The sequence below is a fragment of the Ursus arctos genome, unplaced genomic scaffold, assembly GCF_023065955.2.
Source record: "Ursus arctos isolate Adak ecotype North America unplaced genomic scaffold, UrsArc2.0 scaffold_1, whole genome shotgun sequence".
Classification (NCBI taxonomy): Eukaryota; Metazoa; Chordata; class Mammalia; order Carnivora; family Ursidae; genus Ursus; species Ursus arctos.
Window position 1 is genome coordinate 41,025,956 of NW_026622763.1, and position 19,251 is coordinate 41,045,206.

At 41.0% G+C, this 19,251-nt stretch overlaps 1 protein-coding gene across 2 annotated transcripts in view; it reads right to left on the reverse strand.

Annotated features, from left to right (window-relative positions):
• Positions 1–12,248, reverse strand: part of LY75 (lymphocyte antigen 75) — a 121,281-nt gene extending 109,033 nt beyond the window's left edge. For both annotated transcript variants that reach the window (XM_026492728.4, XM_026492727.4), the window contains exons 1-3: positions 12,082–12,248; positions 6,350–6,721; positions 663–833 (exon numbers count right to left, since the gene is read on the reverse strand). In XM_026492728.4, coding sequence (XP_026348513.3) covers positions 663–833; positions 6,350–6,721; positions 12,082–12,175 — 637 coding nt within the window. In that variant the 5' untranslated portion in view covers positions 12,176–12,248. The remainder of the gene's footprint in view (positions 1–662; positions 834–6,349; positions 6,722–12,081) is intronic.
• Between the last annotated feature and the right edge of the window lie 7,003 nt (positions 12,249–19,251).

Genomic DNA, 19,251 nt, shown 5'->3' on the forward strand with positions numbered 1-19,251 from the left:
TCTCTCTTTCTAAAGAACAGTGAATTCTTTAGCACACCATGAGTAGTTGTTTGCTTCTAGTAAGAAGCAATTAGAAAAAAATACTTTGCCCAACATAAAGAAATGGCAGGAGAACAGTGTCACCAATTTTGATTGGACCAGGGATATAGGTCTCTTTTGTCCCTCTTTGCTTCAGGCCATAAATATACTTGTCTCTACCACCCTATCAGTTTTTCTTCAACCCCAAACCACCATCTTCACTCTTTTTCTATTCCATAAAACTTAAGAGGCTTTCTCTCCTTCTGTTCACACTTCAGTCCACTATAACCTGGCTTCTATGACCACTGGTCTTTTGAAACTGCTCTAGTAAAGGTCAGCAGCAATTTCCGAACTGTTCATGCCTTTTCCACTTCCTCTTCCTGAGGCATCTGTGCTACAGAACACTCCCTCCTCCTTTGTCTTCCATGGCATCATCCTGTCTTGGTTCTTTCCTTAGCCGACTTGTGAAGGCAAGTTCATAGCTACGCATTACTTCCTTCTCTCTCCTCAAATACATACCTTCTCTAGGATAATATTTGTTGCAGTCATTTTTTAGTTTTCTTGGACTCTTCCTTCTCCCTTTTGCTTCATATGAATGGTATCCATTTTTTCCCCATATATAAAGTCTGCTAGCCCATACATACCTGGTTTTAAGCAGATGCCCCACTTTTGATCATATTCATAATTTAAGGTGGTTGCACACCATGGCCCACCATAATTTTCATCAAAAATGCACTCATGATGCCAGGTCCCATTAACTAAGAATGGAAATTCACAAGGTCTTCCATAGGAGTTCCCATCTCTGGTATATATCTCTGTGGTGTGGGGAGGAAGTAGAGGAAAGGAAAGTTAAAAACTGGACAATCACCGTCAGTTGACTGATTCCTAAGTTTTCTGTGAGAGAAAGATTGCTGTTTTCACTTAAGAATGAAAGTAGGGGGCACAGTGTGAAAATTCTGAGCATGGATGCAGCATTCAACTCTGAACTTGACTGCAGGCTCAACTGTGTGGCTGGAGGCAAGCTCTCCAGCTTTTATTAGCCTCAGTTTCTATATTTGAAAATTAGGAATAATCATATCTAGCTCATAGGCTTTTTCAAGAGGATTCAATGAGATAATCCATGTAAAGCTTCCTTTATTGTGGTGTGAAGAGCTAAACGATCTTGGCTTGATCCAGCAGGAATCAACTGATTATCATGGGTGGCAGAGTACTTCACCAGAAAGGGGGCCTGACTGGGACTAAATTTATATTCTATTTTCTTTTGGGGCCAGAAAAATACCTTGGAATCACTGAGGGTGGGTGTGAACTTTGGAACCAACTGTAATTAGACAGACGGACAGGTAGCCCCATTGTTCACAGGTTGGTGGTAGAATTGAGGTTGTGCGCTTTGAGGAAGTGGGAGAAAGAACCCCTGGATCTCTGAGAAGGTTCTTAGAGAGCAGCAGGGCATGGCAATTCAGGTTATAAAAGAACCAGCTTTAGCTGGGCAGTCATGGGACTAGATGGTGACCAGAGAGGTAGCAGAACTAGTTTTTCATTTTAATAATTTCCCCTGGTACATGGAGAGGAACTGAAAAATTATTCCTACCTCAAGAATGCCTAGAAATACTAAAGGAAGTGCTCAATACTTATGCAGGTAACAGTTCTCTTGGAAAGGTGTTTTTATAGAACAGCTAACTGTGTAAATATTTTGGTTACCTTTATTCATATCCTTAATTTGTTTAAAACCAAGGTCATTATCAGATCAAATAATGGCTATTAGGTAAAGGATAATAGTCAGATCTTATCACCTGTTATCAAGCTATTAGGGTCCATTAAGATGTCTCACAGATTTGCTTAAAAGTGTGCTTAAGATGGTATTTGATTCCACATTCTTTATCATTCTCAAATGTGCATTTAACTGAAGTATGAGACTTAATTTAACAGTTTAGAATATATTAAGCAGCAGTACAGCAAAAAGTAAGAATAATCTAGATGCTTTTATTTGCAAACATCTTTTGTTTTCCTCTGACATAAATGATTTTGGATAGGATACTTCTGCTAAAGAGTAATTTGACCTTATATTTTATAGGGAAACCGCTTATTACCTATGTTTCATTTTTAATGATACCAAAGCTCCCAAAAGCTTAGAGCCACTTCTCTTCCCACATTATAGCACTTAAAAGGAGTCCCTGAGCACAGCAACTATTACTTGTTGAACCATCAGTTTCTTCCTAAAAAATCTTGTGTTTCTGTTATACGAAGTGCTTTCACATACATTTCTTTCACTTCCTCTTTACCGTAAACCTGTGAGATTAATAGGGCAAGTATTACTTTTTTTTTTTTTTTGTGAAATCCCCATTTTTGCAGTGTAGTTAATTAAGACATTCAGTAAACTGTAAGTGACAGGGATGAGAACTGGCTCTCTCATCAGAGTCCTTGACATGCTAAGGACAACTGGTGACTTCAGTGGCTGCCTTCTCAGGTTTCAAGTTATGTTTCACAGCTCAAAGCTGGGCTTCAATTAAAAAGCTCTCCTATTCACAACATGTTTTGAAGAATGATAAGCAAATAAGCACCACATCAGTAACAGCTAAATCATGCTAACTATTCAGGAAGAGTTTTATTCTCACACATTCTTCACTGCTACTGGACCTCTTAAGTCCCCTGTGTTTCTCTAGGGAAACAGGCTTTTCCTGAGAAGAATCTTCTGTGTGAATTTATGATGATAGCACTCTTAAAACAACAGCATATTCTGCAATAGGTACAAATCTGTAAGTTGAATTGTTTACATGGAAAACTAACATTATTTCTTCATTGAGGCAAAATAGCTTCCACGGTGAAAGAGGTTGGCAGTCTCCCAAGGTTGTTCAAAATGTAGACAGTTCAGTCAATTTCCTCTGGATTTGCCAAATATTTAAAATCTGAAGAGTGTGAGTGAACTCAAGATATCTTAACGATTGATACAAATGCATATCCGGATGCTAGTCAAAAGCAACTCATTCATAACATTTATACAACTAAAGTTTTCTCCGAGATGCACATGACTCACACAGGGTGAGGATTGGACAGAAAGGAAACCCAGGACAAGATGACAAATAATTTTTCTTATATTAGAAGTAAAAAAAAAAATTATAGAGCAAAAACCAAGGGAGAAATTAAAAAGCTATATTTGGGGAATTCAGTCATGGTTTTGAACTGTAGTTCTGCTCTAATAAGCTGGATAACCTTGGACTTCACTCTATTGGGACTCAGGTATCTTATCTTTCTTATCTCTATACAGCTAGACAAAAGGTGGGGCAGGAACCAATATGGGGAGTCTGACACAACAGTCCCAGATAAAGTCCTTATTTTAAGACAGTAGTCTCTAATCTAAGAACAGGAGCGGACTATATAAATATAAAAGAGTAAAATTGCCAGGACTTAATATGTGATTAAATTTAAATGGTGAGAAAGGAAAGCAGGACACTCTAGGGTGACTTGTAGATTTCTGACATACACGACTTGGATGGTACCAATCACCTGGAAAAGAATGGAGAAGAGGAGGCAGGTGTGACTTTAATTTTCTGTGCAAATTAAAACTTGAGGTATGTGGTGATGAGTCAGAGCAATGTGAGCCTTTTCTCAGAAATCTCTAAATTTCTTATTTGAAAATTCAGTGTTCCAAATATTATATTTGGTAAGGTCAGGAAACACTTTATGCCTGTGGGCTCTTGCTGGTGGCACTGTTTAGTTCTCTCTGGGGTGGTACCCTAGCTGGGTTCTTAAACTTTTTTTTTGTGCTACTGATCATTTTGGCAGTTGTGTGAAATGCACAGGTCCCCTTCTCAGGAGAATATTACACATGCATAAAATAAAAACCATAGGTTTACAAAGAAAACCAGTTAGATGGAAATTTGGGGTTCTGAAGGAATTTACAATTACAACTATCTCCCTCAAAATAATTTGGGGCAGGAGACAGAAAGAGCCCTGCCAAGAAAATTATCCTTTCTGATCTTTGAACAAATACAATGAAACAAGTCAAATCCAGTTCAAAAGGCATTTTCCTTTCATTCCATGTTCTCTCTTAGCTGCCAAGTTAGAGGAAGGTTTTCAAAGTGCAAAATTTAAACTTGTCATTAAGTGGTATCCAGGAAGCAATTGCCTCTTTTTTTTTTCTTTTTAGGTTTGTTTAAATTTAAGTTGGTTAACATATAGTGTATCATTAGTTTCAGAGGTAGAATTTAGTTTCATCACTTGCATTTAACACCCAGCACTCATAATAGCAAATGCCGTCTTTAATGCCCATCACCCATTTACCCCATCCCCCAACCCACCTCCCCTCCAGCAATCCTTAGTTTGTTCCCTATAGTTAAGAATCTCTTATGGTTTGCCTCCCACTCTGTTTTTATCTTATTTTTCCCTCCCTTCCCCTATGTTCATATGTATTGTTTCTTAAATTTCACGTATGAGTGAAATCATATGATAATCTGACTGACTTATTTTGCTTAGCAAAATATATTTTAGTTCCACCCATGTCATTGCAAATGGCAAGATTTCATTCTTTTTGATGGCCGAGTAATATTCCATTGTATATATAGGAAGAAGCTGGCTAGCAAAAACAGACTTGTTTAATTACTCAAGGATTGAGGATTAAAGAAAAGGACACCCCATCTCTAATTCTCTAATCTAATATTTCCCATAAGAGTAGAACCTGCCATTTCAGAAATGGATGCATCTTTAGTAGGAAATAGAAATAGTTACTGTAGGAGGGAAATTTGTGCAAATAACTGGAAGACTAACGGGCCAAATTTAGCTTAAATGAGCTTTGAGAGAAAAGAAAAATCTCTGTAAATCTAAGTAAATTTACAAAGAAGAGCAAAGGTGAGATAATAGTTAAAACTTAGAAAAGATGGCTAAATATAACATTTGATGTAATTTAGAGCAACATGGTAAGAAAGATTTGCTTGGGTGATAACTAATTACATTTAGAGGTTTAACAAATAAACCAACTCATTCTTTTTTTTTTTTACGTAGGCCCAATTCAGAGCTTGAACTCATGACCCTGAGATCAAGATATGTGTTGAGATTAAGAGTTGGACACTTAACCAACTGAGCCACCCAGGTGCCCCAATCGACTCATTCTTTTTAAACTTGAAAATGTGTTATAATCTAGTTTCTAGACCTAGAACAAAGTTCATGATCAGCTCGCTCATAGGTAATATTCATATATTGTTGACCCTCAAATAACATGGTTTTGGACTGCAAGAGTCCATTTATATGTGGATTTTTTTCAATAATACAGTACAGTATTGTAAATATATTTTCTATCCTCATGATTTTTTTTTCTTTTTTTTTTTGAGAGAGAGGGAGAGAGCGCACACGTGTGTACTTGAGTGTCGGGGGAGGGGCTGAGGGAGAGGGAGAGAGAGAATCTTAAGCAAGCTCCACACTCAACACAGAGCTCGACATAGGCCTCCATCTCACTACCAAGAGATCGTGACTTGAGCTGAAACCAAGAGTCAGATGCTTAACTGACTGAGCCACCCAGGTGCCACTCCTTATGATTTTCTTAATAGCATTTTCTTTTCTCTAGCTTACCTTATTGTAAGACTACAATATGTAATACATATAGCATACAAAATACATGTTAATCAACTGTTTAGGTTGTCAGTAAGTTTCCAGTTAACAGTAGGCTATTAGTAGTTAAGTTTTGGGTGAGTCAAATTTTTAACTGCATGGGGGGCAGTAGCCCTAACCTTCACATTGTTCAAGGGTCAACTGTACTTATTTTTGAAAGCAATTGAGAAAAAGTCCACTCTTAAAATCATAAACACAAACATCAAGTGTGACAGCCATGCCACAAATAAAAATAAACTCACGTAAGGTCTTAAAGTTTTTCCATTACATACAAATCTGTAGACAAGGAGAAATATATTCCTATTATTTTTTTCTTTCTTTTCCTTCCTTTTAAACTTAGAATAGGTTTGATTTTATTAGGTCATTTGAATCTTATCCTGTATGAAGGATTTCCTGTTACTCTAATGTTTCCTTTCCTCTGGCGTTCAGGACGTAATCATAGGAAATACATACGTTCATGTATCATAGAGATTCCAAATCCCAGGTTTACTACAGAGTGACTGTGTGACCTCTGACAAGGCACCCAACCCCTCCTTAGCCTTACCTGTAAAAGGGGAAAACTAGTACCAGTTTTCACATAGGTAGCTCAATGATACTGCACAGTGCCTGGAATTGAATGCAACCTCACTGCCCTTACCAATACATGACTTTATTTGTGGTCAGTTGTGCATGTTCAATGTCACATTTACCAAACACAACAGCAAATGACTCAAAGTCCCTCTCTAATACTCACCATGGTAAGGCTGGTCACAGAGGTTTTCCTCTGTGCCTCCTTTCTTCCAGACATCAGATGAATTTGTACTTGCTATAGCATGTCCATTCTTCAGAGCCAGTCTGTACTGGGCAGCTCCATACAGAGAGTGGTGCTCACATTTCCACCACAGTAAGGCACTGGAGTCACAGCTGAACATTCTCAAGGAATCTGTGGGTTTGGTAATATCTAGCCCCAGGCACTTCTGGGATTGCAAATGAAAGAGCCGGTGCTGGGACACCCACTTCCATAACATGTCCCTATTTCCATCACAGTCTGTTGCTACTATCCAGTCATTCAGTGGCTTGATGCACTTGCCCACGTTTTCACTGACGATGGTGAATGGATCATTGCCTAAGTCAAGACAGACAGTCAAAGAAGACATTTCAGAATTCTGAACTGTGTGGTCAGTGTGCCTTGGCCCCTGCTTGCGAGGAGAGTCTGAGCACCATTGGACTATTCCCACCCTCCAACCTCTATAAACTGCAATGCACTACACAAGGTCAGAGGACAGAGGTCGCCAGAGATGTGGTATAGTATAGGTTAAGAGCATGAGCCAGTCTGCCAGGGTTCATAGTCTGCCTTTGCTACTCATTACCTACGTGATCAGGGCAAGTTATTTAACCACTATCCCTCAGTTTCCTCCTTTGTACAATAGTATTTCATATGGCAGATGTTAGGTTAAAATGAGCTCATACCTGTAAAGCACTTAGAAGAGTATGTATATTTGTTATTGTTATTCCATGAAATATCCCCCGCCTGTTTAATGAGACGAGGAAGCTCCTTAGTTTTCATCTTCCTTAGACAGGTGGTCAATGAAAAATATCCTGAACCTATTCAGGACCACAGTTCTGTCTTGCTTATACCTTAGCTACTATGACAGGGTAAATTATTACACGGCATTAACGTGTCTCAGAGGAGATGGGGAGGCTTCTGAGGGAGCAGAAGTAGAATAGTGAGGTAAAGGGATGAGAAGAAATAAAGGTCAGGATTCTGAGGACAGGAGGGACCTGTGGTCAGCTCCACCACAGCACCTTCAGGAACGTGCTGGGAAGCCCGTGGGGAGGGTCTGGGTGGGGTGCTGCTGACTGTGTGGATCACCTAGGGAGGTTGAACCTGAGCTCCAAAAATCACCTGAGATATAGAATTCAACACCCAGTAGGTTTGGACAGTGGGAAACTCAGAAGCAACGAGTGTAAGCTGAAGGCTAAAGGAGGGACCTCCTTGAATATTTCCCTGGCAGTTTCTCATGAATTAGGGAATCTCAGTGATGACAGAAACTGAAGTTCTGTTAATTCAGTGGAATGGGACTTCAGAATAAAGTTTATTTAGATTTTATAAAAATAAAATAATGCATTGTTTCTTGCACACCTGAGCTTCTGGAACAAGATTCACACCTGTTACAACAAACTACAATTGAATAATTTGCCAGTGCTTTTACAAAGAAAAATTTTTTGAAGTTATAGCACAAAAGTTCATGTTGATAAGAGTAAAACTGAAATGTTTTAGACAAATTTAAACAATCATTGTCAATAAACCAAAGGGTTCAGCAGAAGGACCTGTAAAGCTTTAGTTCCCGAAAGGCACTTTCATTTTGAGGCCCACTTCACAATCACTGATTTTACTATGGCTAAATACCTTTTCTAATAATAATTCACAGGCTTTCAGAGTTAAAAATTCTCATACGAAGGACTTGACGGGAAATTTCATCATGTAAATAATAACATAAAATTAAGTCAAATTTCGGCTTGAACTTTAAAGAGAATTTTTTGTTTTAAACAGCAGCAGCAGCAAAAAGAGAAACAATAGGGACAACCACAAAATCCTGTAAAATACTAAGTTACTTTTGCTTTCAAATCTGTATTTGAAAATATTACATAGGACTGCAGCTAGGTGTCTTTGTCATAGCAGTTTCCATCCCTCACGCTTTCTTCTTTGACATCTCTTTGCCATTCTCTACTTTATGGACACCATTTGGGAGGACAGTTAACAAAAAAGGGAAAACATACTGTCTTAGAAGATTACCACTCACAGTTTCTTCAATGTCTTTCTCCTACATATTCAATATCCACTCAGACTCATGAGGGTCTTTCAAACTATTCTCTCTTTCCCAAACTATCCTTTTTCACTTCTCAAAAAAAAAAAAAATCTTGCATTCCAAAGTATCAGCAATTACTGCAGAAAAAAAGAAGTCTGCTTCTGCAGGAGAATAGACATCCACCACCCTTGCTGGAACCTTCCCCTCCCTTGCCCTTATTTCTCCTTTCTGGGCACTCTGCTCTGTGCCCCTTGAACTTAGATAGGAGAACTGGGCTGGCAGCAGCTTTGCTACTCTTGCAGTTTGGAGTTCTAGACTTTTCAAGTTGCCTTTGCAGAATCCAATAGATTAGCCACAGCTGTTAGTATAGTGGAACAAGCAGTGGAATAAGGAGTTAGAGATCCCAGACTGAAGACCTACCTCAGCTACCAGCTATCTGAGAGACCCTGGGGAAGTCACTTAATCTCTCCAGGGTCTTTGTATCTCCAAATGTAAGATGAAAGTAGAGAAATATAAGATAACTAAGCCACTTTCAGTGCTAACATCCTATGCTTCCACAAGATAGCAGTTTTCCTAGCCCTGCAGGTTTTACTAGTCTTTGCTAAGTTCACTGTATATTTTTCTTGAACAGATGTCCACAACCTTATTATGCCATGCTAATGCTAGTAGCATTTTAGGTCATTCTAACCTATTAGTATCAGGCATGTGCATTAGGTAACAGTGATGCTTTATAAATACTCTTTGGAAGAAAAAAAAATTTACCCTTTTCCATTTACTATATGTTTTACTTCTAGGGAGCCCATAGACTTAACAAGCTTATAGAAACTCTGAAACACTACAGGAGAGATGTGGAGTAGCATGGAGAAACTATGTTAAAGAGGAGTTGCCAAACTTACCTAATTGCAACATCTATGGTCATAAATACTTGCCTTATTCTAACTCTGTTTTTTAACCAAGTATGTATAGTCAATGTTTGACATCTATAGTGGTCACTTAGCACAAACATTAATTATTGATATGATTTAAGGAAACTTGCTATTAGCCTTCACACATAATGTATGTGTAAGCATTCATACATAATACATAAGGTAGAGACTTGTCTTCTCATGATGTTTCCCCATATCTTTCCGTACCCTTAGCAGAAGCTGTTCAGTTTGCCTCAGTCTTGTGACCCTATTGGAATGGTAGATTGAAGAGTGGGAAGGACTGAAAATATTTTTTTAGAAAATTTGTTAAATAAGGGTATATAAAATAGTTCAGAAATGTATTACACTTTAAGAAGGTAATTACAGAGCAACTTATAAAACAGATTCTTTATTGACAACCTATGTTGCATCTTTTTCATGTTACCTTATATTAGTCCTAAACGGAATTTTAATGTTTACTTCCACAAACTAAAAGGCAGAGGTTGATGAAAAGAAGCCTCATCATCCCTAGTAGCAATTTTTATATGCTTCATTTTATATAAACATTCTAGTGGTGTCTGAGAGGAAATAACTAAGTAGCATTATCATATATTGAGAATTTTTAGTATGCCACATCCACCATAGAAAAACCATCTCTTATTGCCTAATCATTAGGTAACTTTTGTCTTCCCTAAACCAAAGAGCTTTGCACATTCCAAAGAGAAGCTGGACATCAACATTTTACAATTACACACAAACAGAGAGGGAGATGGAGGCAGAAGGATGAAGATTGCAGCATTTTTAGTTTCAGGGGAACTTCCACAGCTCACAACGTTAAGCATTTTGTGAAGTCACCACCACGTGTGCAGAGTGTACAGGTGGAGTAGGAAAGAATCAGAAGTCTGGGTTTGCCAGTTCAAAAACAGGTCCTGAAGTGACCTTGGGTCCAGGACAGTCTACTAGGAGTCAGAAAGCTTTGGGGTTCAGATTGGGTGGTGTGCGCTGATGAGAACCTCAGGAGTCCCAGAAGCATTGGTTTACTTCAAGCTGTTAGCTCTCCAAGGAGGCAAAAAAAGTAAACTAAGCAATTGGCATTTCCCCAAGGACACAGAGGAACTCCTTCAGCACCTGAGTAACCCAGACCATCTGCACAAACCTAGCTACACACATGTGACAGAGTGCATGCCATTACCAGCATCGTGAAGCTGACACACTGCCAAACAAGTTACTCAAATGGCTGGGGTTTCAAAATTCCAGCGCTTCCCTTAATGGGACCACAAGTCTGGTCTGAGGGTGTGTGTAAGCTGGCCAGAGCAGCTGCTAAGGGTGAGGAAGAATGCAGGAAAACAAATACCCATGAGGACCTAGTGCAGGGAGAATGGAGTTAAGCAGGTGCTCTTTGGTTTTGGTTGATGAGAAAGGCCAGGGATTGTACAGATTGCAAAAATTAAGGAAATCTTGAATTTCATGGGGGAGACAAAACAGAAAGACTAAAGTGGAAGTAGATGGAAACCAAGACTTCAGTAATTGAAAGGTTAGTGTGCTTTGACTGTAATTAGTTATGGCAATGAAATTTTTCTCCCTGGATTGTGGGGCAGGTGGAATAGAATTCTCACAGCCAGTAAAGGGCTTTTGGGAGTTTCCAACAGGGAGAGTCAAAGAAGAATGGAGAAGGGTGAATCAGATCAGTATTTACTAAAAGGTCCTTGATGTAGGTAGGGTGATGTCACTCACACTCCGGGAAGCTTTGTCCCATCACTCTCTGAAAAAAGTCTAAATCTGGCAGTAACCTAGTTCAGCTGCCACAAGAAAATAAGAGCCACAAGGGGGAACCTACAGTTTTCAAAAAACTTCCTTGCTCATCTTTTACTTCCTCAAACAGACAAGTTAACAGAAGTGGTAGGTGGTGATGGCTCACTGACTGCCCACTATGCAGTGCAACTAAGAAACTCCTCAGAGCACCTTTTGACAAGGCAAAAAGAAAGTAAAAGCAAACTCCTGTTTCTGCCAGGGGGTATGGCGAGGCTGGCACTACCCAGAGCATCAACGAAGGGCGTCTATTCCTGGTCCTGCTTCCGCAGTTAGAGGCAGGAAGGAGGTCCCCCGGCAAGCGACCGGCGCTCCAACGTAGGCTCTAGGCCTCGAGGGAGTGTTTTGGAGCAGAAGGCCAATTAGAAGAAAGGATCCCTGCTCAAGGCTTTCGGGGAGGGCATCATAACGGACTTATGATCATGATCACTTTAGGAGACAGCTTAACCTGACTTCCTTTTTGACGTGCACCTTTGGCTACCGTGCAGCGAAGTCGGGCAATCATTAATCATCCTCGGCGCTGTAGGCAGACAGTTCCTCTAGACACTGAGTGGCCAAGGTGACCAAGAAGCGAAGGAGGGGCGAGACTGGCTGGATGGAGTTTGGGGGTGCTGAGGAGCCTTTTACCCCAGGGAAGCAAGATTTTAGAGGCGGGAGGACATGGAAGGGGAGGAGGACGGGCGCAGAAAAGACTTCGCCTTCTCTAAGGTGGCCTCTTCTTCCTCAGCACGAGAAAGGCCCTGCCCCTCCACGTCCCACCCCGCCCTCCACCCGGCACCCGAGGGCAACGGAATGCCATCTCCTCTGACCTCCCCTTCGGCTCACTTGTTGGGCTCCAGACCCCCGAGGCAAGCAGAGGTGACAAGACCCCGAGAGCAGCCCTAAACCGGACGGAGGAAAGTCGGCAGACCTGACAACGTCAAGGGCCCCAGCCGCTCACGGGCTGGTGTGCCCGCGGTTACCTGTGCGGCCAGAGGGCTCCGCCAGACCGAAGCACCTGAGGAGTAGCACGAGGAGCTCCGCCGCGCGGCGAAGGGTCGCCCAGCGCGTCCTCATTCTGAGCCGGCCCAAGGTGTTCAACCGGGTCCTCAGAGGCACGCTGCACCCACCCCTCCTTGTGCGCCCAGCCTGCGCTTTTGACTCCCGCCTCCCTTGGGGGCCTGGCCCCGCCCCCTCCGCTCCTGGCCAATGAGGCGGGGGCGGGGCGGGGCAAGGGAGTGGACTTGGTGGCGGGAAGAGTTAGACTGAGAGTTAGGTTCGCCTTCTGGAGGCGGGAAGTGCTCGTGGAGCGAGAGAGCTGAGTGTTGCACAAACTACGGGGCTTGGGGGTCCGGCTCCCGCCTTTTCTTCAGTAAAGTTGAGGAGACGCGGCACTTGCTGGGACTTGGCAACACCCTGGTGGTGGTGGGGGTTGGGTCTGTCTAGGACCTTGTTCTCTGTGTAGCGCACCTCAGCGTGGGAGGACTTTTTCATTGCCCGGCTGGGTTGGAAAGGCACCCACATCCTCTCGAACCCCAAAGGCGGAAGTCTGCGCCGGTAGGGTTGCTGCTGCGGTCAAGCCAAAGAATTCAGGTGTCCTTGGTTGCGTCTTGTGTATTTGGATAGCGCAAACAAAGGCGGGGTAACGGCAAGCTGCAGTTTCACCCGCAATTGTTAAAGAATTAAAAGCAAGAGTTGAGTGACCCTACAATCAAAACTTCCAGCGATTTAGGCCTTATAACCATCTGAACTTTGCACGTAAGCTCTTTTCTTAATAATTAAATACTACTACTAATAATAATCCAGTAGAAATGTGGAAGTCTGCATCCCAAACCAGCAATGTGAGAGTAATATTTATCCTCTCCCTGTGGAATCTGCAATCATTATAAATAGGCTGACCTAAGTTGCCTGAGTGTGAATGTCCTATAATTTTAAACCTCATAAAAGCAGATGGTGTGTACCCAGAATCACCTGCATTGCTGTCCCCCAAGAGTGAATTCTTTCACGAGAAGAGCAACATCTAGATTGCCTTTCCTAATTCCAACCACCAAGGCTTCACTGATGGCTCCTAAATCTACCTTGGGTCTGTTCTGTCCCTACCTGGGCCTTTTAGTTCAGTAGATATATTAAACACTTGCCATTATAGGGCTGGGTACCTCCCAGGATAAGATAAAAAAAAAACAAAAACCAAAACACAACATCCCTGCCTGCTCAAGCTTACAGAGTACTGGGGGAGACTGAGGCACACACAGTTTAACTCAGGGCAGAATGAATGGGGAGACTGGACAAAGCTTTAAGAAAGACAAAACCTAAACTGGGCCTTGGGTAGTGGGTAGGAATTTGACCATGCACAGCTGCTTGGAGAAAAATAGTGACAGAAAGGCAGGAAAATGCAAAGCAGTGTCAGAAGAGGTCAGTCCAGTACGGCCACCCTGCTGGGTACATGTGTGTGCATGTGTGTGTGTTGAAGGTAGTTGTGATGGAGGCCTTAATGAAAATGACAACAGAGAGGTGAGTTGTGGCTGTTTTGTAAAGTGCTTTGAATATGATGTCAAAGACATTGATTTGATTCTCTAGAACTGGCCAGTGGACAGTTCTAAGACAGTCTGCTACTGCTCTGATTCCCTCTGCATTTGTGGCTGCTTGCCTTTCTGATCCAAGCTCCTAGCTTGGAGCTAGCTGAGGGCGGGGGTCTTACCCTCTCATTATTACCTTCCTACAGTGAGCACCAAGCCTGACCCAGAGTAAGCTCTCAATAAATATGATTTTACTTAATTAATAAATTCCTAGAGCCACCACCTTAGTGTAGGCCCACGAGAGCTCCTGTTTGCATTGTGTTGCAGTAATTTCTCAATTTACCTTCCTGCCAATGATTTCCCTCTCAGGCAAAGGAATCTTAAACACTGTTTGGAACATGTCACCTTTCTTCTACTCACATCCTTTCAGTGCTAACTGGGAGTTCAGGGGGATTGTGAACCCCTGAAATTATATACAGTTTTATGAATACACTTAAAATTTTTTTTTCGAGAAAGACAAGAGGTCCAGGGCTTTCATGAGAGTCTCAAAGACGCCCATAATACAAAAAGAAAACTTATGTAGGATAAAGCAAGCCCCTCTACAATCTGAATTTTTACTTATAATTACCATCCCATGTCACTCCCTGGTTCAAGCAACCTGTCTGAAACTGTCTTGCCTTTTCCTATCTCTGCCCATATATCCATATTTTCTCCAATCTAGAATGCCTCTTTTCCCACTCTCTTGTCTTAGTCCTACTCTTCAGTTAAGGCTCTGCTCAAATCTCACATTTTATGTAAAATGTCTGTAAGAAGAACCCTAACACTTCTGGGGTTTCCAGACATCTGGATAATGTTGTACATTGTGTTCACTTGGCATTTAACACGTATGCCTCCTGCTGCTTGAGTAGTTGCCCTTTACTTGCGGTTTTGCTTTCTGTGATTTGAATTACCCTCAGTGAACCAAAGTGCAGATGATCCTTCTTCTGATGTGTGGTCAGAAGGTCAATAATAACCTAGAACTGTGCGACTACGTCATTCAGCTCATTTCATCTCATAATGTAGGCATCTTATAATCTCCCATCCTCACTAGGAGGATGAGTATAGTACAATATCTTGAAAGAGAGAGAAGAATAAAGACCACATTCATATAACTTTTATTGCAGTATATTGTTATATTGTTCATTTTTTATTACTAGTTACTGTTGTTAATCTCTTATCATACCTAATTTATAAATTAAGCTTTATCATGGTTATGTATAGGAAAAATATAGTGTATATAGTGGTTGGTCCCATCCTTGGTTTCAGGCATCTGTTGGGGGTCTTGGAACATATTTCCAATGGATAAGGGGAGAAACTGCACTTTTTCTGTAGTTACATGTGTACTGATACTCTACCTAGGTTATATGTCTTAAATAAGTATTTATTGCCTGTGGTGACAGTAGAAAGCAGTGTATCCTTCAAGTCTCACCATGAATGTCACTTCCTCAAAGAAATCTTTCTTGACTCTGCAGTCTAGGTCAACTTTCTCTGTGATATGTTCTCAATGCATCCCACACTTTGTCTTGATAGCACTTAGCATAGCTGGATTAAACAATTATGCACTCACTCACTTGTGGAATGTCTATCTCCCTTTCCAGGTTGCAGGACCCATGAAGGCAGTGTCTGTTTAGGCACTTCTATGTTTCCAGTACCTGGACCTTGATTTGCTGGATGCATGAGTGAATAAATACACAGTAAGTACCTCATAAAGGATGAATGAATGAATAAATACATAGTAAATGCCTGGTGAGGGCAACAGGAGGTCTAGGCATTTAAAAATGGAGAAATCAGCTGAGGTGGATGGATGGGAGGGTTTTCAAGCACTAGATTGAATGTCCTTGGATGAGTAACAGTCAGTAGATAGAGGTGGTAGGGAGGACACCACATGGCTGAGGCAATGATGTAAACAAAATGACAGACATCTGCCACCCGCCAGGTGCCAGGCCATTGTGCTGAACATTTCCGGTGTGCTCTTGTATCTGATAATCAACCTATGTATGAAATATTATTAACCTTATTTTACAGATGTGGAAACTGAGACAACATAGATAAGATTGATATAACTAGGCCAAGGTCAATAGATAAGTGAGGATACCAAAATGGAAATCTAATATAAAACTTGCATTAATGTGTGAGAATGTTAGTATTATTTTATTCCCAGTCACAATTAGGAAGGGGGAACATGAGCTTCATGTTAGCACACAGAGGTAACCCCTCCTCAGAGTTACCATTCTTTTATTTATAGTTTCCCCATATATGATTCATTCCTTAAATAGTCTATATAACTTTGCAAGTCTTTGAATTTTACGTAAGTAGAATCATTTCAAGTTTTTTTTTTTTTTTGGCATTTATCTTTTTTGCTCAAAGTCATGCCTGTGACATTCATCTATGTTGGTGTGTCTACTATGGTTTGTTCATTTTTATGCAATGTTGCATTATAAGAATAAAGCACATTTTATCCCTTCTCTTGCTGGTGGACATTTGAGTAGGTTCCAGCTGGGTAATTTGCTGTACTTAGCAATGCTTCCATGAACATTGTTGTACATGTCTCCTGATGCACATGGCTAGATTTTCCTGAGAATAATTTTTAGAAGAGGAATTCCTAGAGCATAAGGTATGTTCAGCATTAACATTATTAGACAATGCTAATGTTCTTTCTAGTTTGCACTCCCAGCAGTATGTACAAACATTCCCGCTGCTGAACATCCTCAATACTCGGCATCTTAACATTTTTGGTGGGGAGCAAAATGGTATCTCATTGTAGTTTAAGGTTGTGTTTTTCTGATTACTAATGCAGTTGAACATATTTTCCTACCTTTATTGGTTATTTGTATTTCCTTTTCCAATTTGTATTCAGGTCTTCTCTTAGATCCACTTTCTGCCCTCCCTTACTTTGAATCTCAAGGGCCTTCTCTGCATTCTCAGCCTCCGTTTCTCATTGGCTTCTGGTTAGGTTCAGCCAATGGGAGTTACTGGCAGGAAATGGAAGTTTGGGAGGGGGAGAATCCAAGGTATTTCTCTCCTCTATGCTTTGGGAGCATGCCAAGCAGTGGCTGTGTCTCTTCTGCTCCTACCTAGAAGCCCCACTCTTTGTGGTCCAATTCTGACCATGCAACCATGCTGTGCTTCCAGCATGTTTGGGTGGTTCCTTCTCCAAGGCTCTAGCTCCCACAGGGTAGCCCAGGCTCCTATTTGGGTAACACTAGTCCTTCTCCATTCCTCATGTCCCAGGGGTAGTAGTAGCTTCTTGTAATTGGTACTTTCTAGATGAGCTCACTGGCACTTACTTACAGGTCTTTCAACATCTCTATAGCAGGTTATTTCCCTATATGAAACTTCTTCCATTGAACTACCTAGCATGGATTTTATACTCCTTACTGGACCTTGATGATACTAATTTAACACATGAAAGAACCTGAGACAGTATCCAAAACTGAGTAAGATGTGAACAAGATTAATATTTCATACATACATTCAACTGCATGAGGAGTTGTGGCATAAAGAAAGCCAGTGTGGGGATGCCTGGGTGGTTCAGTCGGTTAAGTGTCTGCCTTTGGCAGGTCATGATCCCAGGGTCCTGGGATGGAGCCCTGTATCGAGCTCCCTGCTCAGCAGAGAACCTGCTTCTCCCTCTGCCTGCCGCTCTCCCTGCTTGTTCTCTCTCTCTCTCTGACAAATAAATAAAATCTTAAAAGAAAAGAAAAGAAGAGAAAAGAAAAGAAAAGAAAAGAAAAGAAAGCCAGTGTGTGTTGCACTGAAACTGCAGTTCTGATGATGCCCACAGATGATCCCAGGTGTAGTAAGGAGGCCCTAGGAGGCCCAAACAAGGGCTTGGTCTAAGAATAAATTTTAAATAATTCCCACAGCACCGTGATAATAAAGATCTGCATTTATTCCTGGTTATAACTAAACTCATGAGGGCTATAATCATGGATACAGACCCCAAAGGGCAAATATAAGGTTGTAATTCACCCACTTAAAAAACAAAAGACAAAATTAAACAACTCTTATTAAAATAAACTGAACTTACTCCGCAGACTTTAAACTGTAGAATTCTCAGATGAGGAAATGTTCCATCAGTGTGTCTACGGAACATTGACAGAGGGACTGGAAAGGAGCCAATGTGGCTGACTCATTCACTTACTCAGCTTAACCTCATGCACAGACACCAAGGAACTATGGAATTACAGAGTTCACAGGGAACTTCCATCATCTGCCCTCCTACTTTATGAGCAAGGAAACTGAGGCCAGAGGGTTCAGTGACCTTTGTGGGTTTAAGAAGCACAAGAGAAGTTAGATGTGGACCCCTGAGATTCATAAGAAGACTCCCAAAACACCAATGAAAGCACATTAGGGCTGGTTACCAGCCTATGATGGAAGGCAGAGGTGAAACTTAGGTGTTAGGTGATGATGCAAGGGTGGGTCATAGGTTAAGAGGATGCTGGTGGTAGTAAGACTTGTGTAGTTGGTAGGAGTGCGTTGCAAAGATCAGTAATGTGTTTTGGGTAGGAATGCAACACCTCAAGCATGGTGGGAATTCCCTAGGAAACATTTTTGTCAAAGGTGAATTCTTGGAAAATAAGGAAATAATTTTAATGGTACAGATGATTTTCTAGATGTGGGAAATGTGATGAAGGATTAAGTTTTGTTACTGGCGTGCATTCACTATGTTTTGGCAAAAACGCGAGAATTAGGGTGATATGTTCGTTTTTTACTTATGTAATTGAAAGTTCTTTCCTCAGAATAACCAAATTCATTGCTAAAATCTGTTCTAAGAAAACAACAGTTCAAATGATAAATAACCAAAGCCCAGGAGCCCTTGCTCCTTGGGGAAAATGGTCAGGTTTACACCTTAGAACAATTATTTTCCTGACTTTAGCAGAAGATCGTGAAGAAATGAGTGTGATGTGACTCTCCTTCAAAGCTGACTCATAACTCAGGACCACCTAACTTGTTAGTTAAGGGTAAGGTTAGATACCTTACCTTAGTTAAGGTAAGAATGCTGGATGACTGACTTTTAGAAACACTTATGAAGTATAATAGTGAGAATCCTAAGAAATTTTAGTTCTGAGAGCTATGACACTATTTAGTACTGAGGGGTATTACTGTATTTACCAATTTTACCATATTCACCTTTTGTCAACTCACTAATATCTCCATGAAGAAGATGGTCCAAACTTTTCCTTTCTAGAACCCAGTTCCATCTCCTTTTAGGCTTCCTGCAAGAAGCAAAATGTGCCTCTTGCTTTGCTGATAGGCTAGAGGCCATCTAATGTGAATTCACCAGGTCTCTATTTTTCCTCTTGTAACTCATCTTTATCTCAGCCTTGGAGGAGAAGTCAGACCACTTTTTCTTAACATAACTTCTGTGTTCCCAACCATATTCTTCCCCTGTCTAGTATTTTTTAGTTTCTTCTTCTCCATGAATCACAGGAAGAGAGACTTTGAGTATGTTTTAAACTTTTTATTTTTATTTTTAAAAAATTTTTAAAAAAGATTTTATTTATTTATTTGAGAAAGAGAGAAAGAGCATGATCAGGGGGAGGGGCAGAGGGAGAGAAGAGAGAAGCAGGCTCCCTGCTGAGCAGGGAGCCCAAT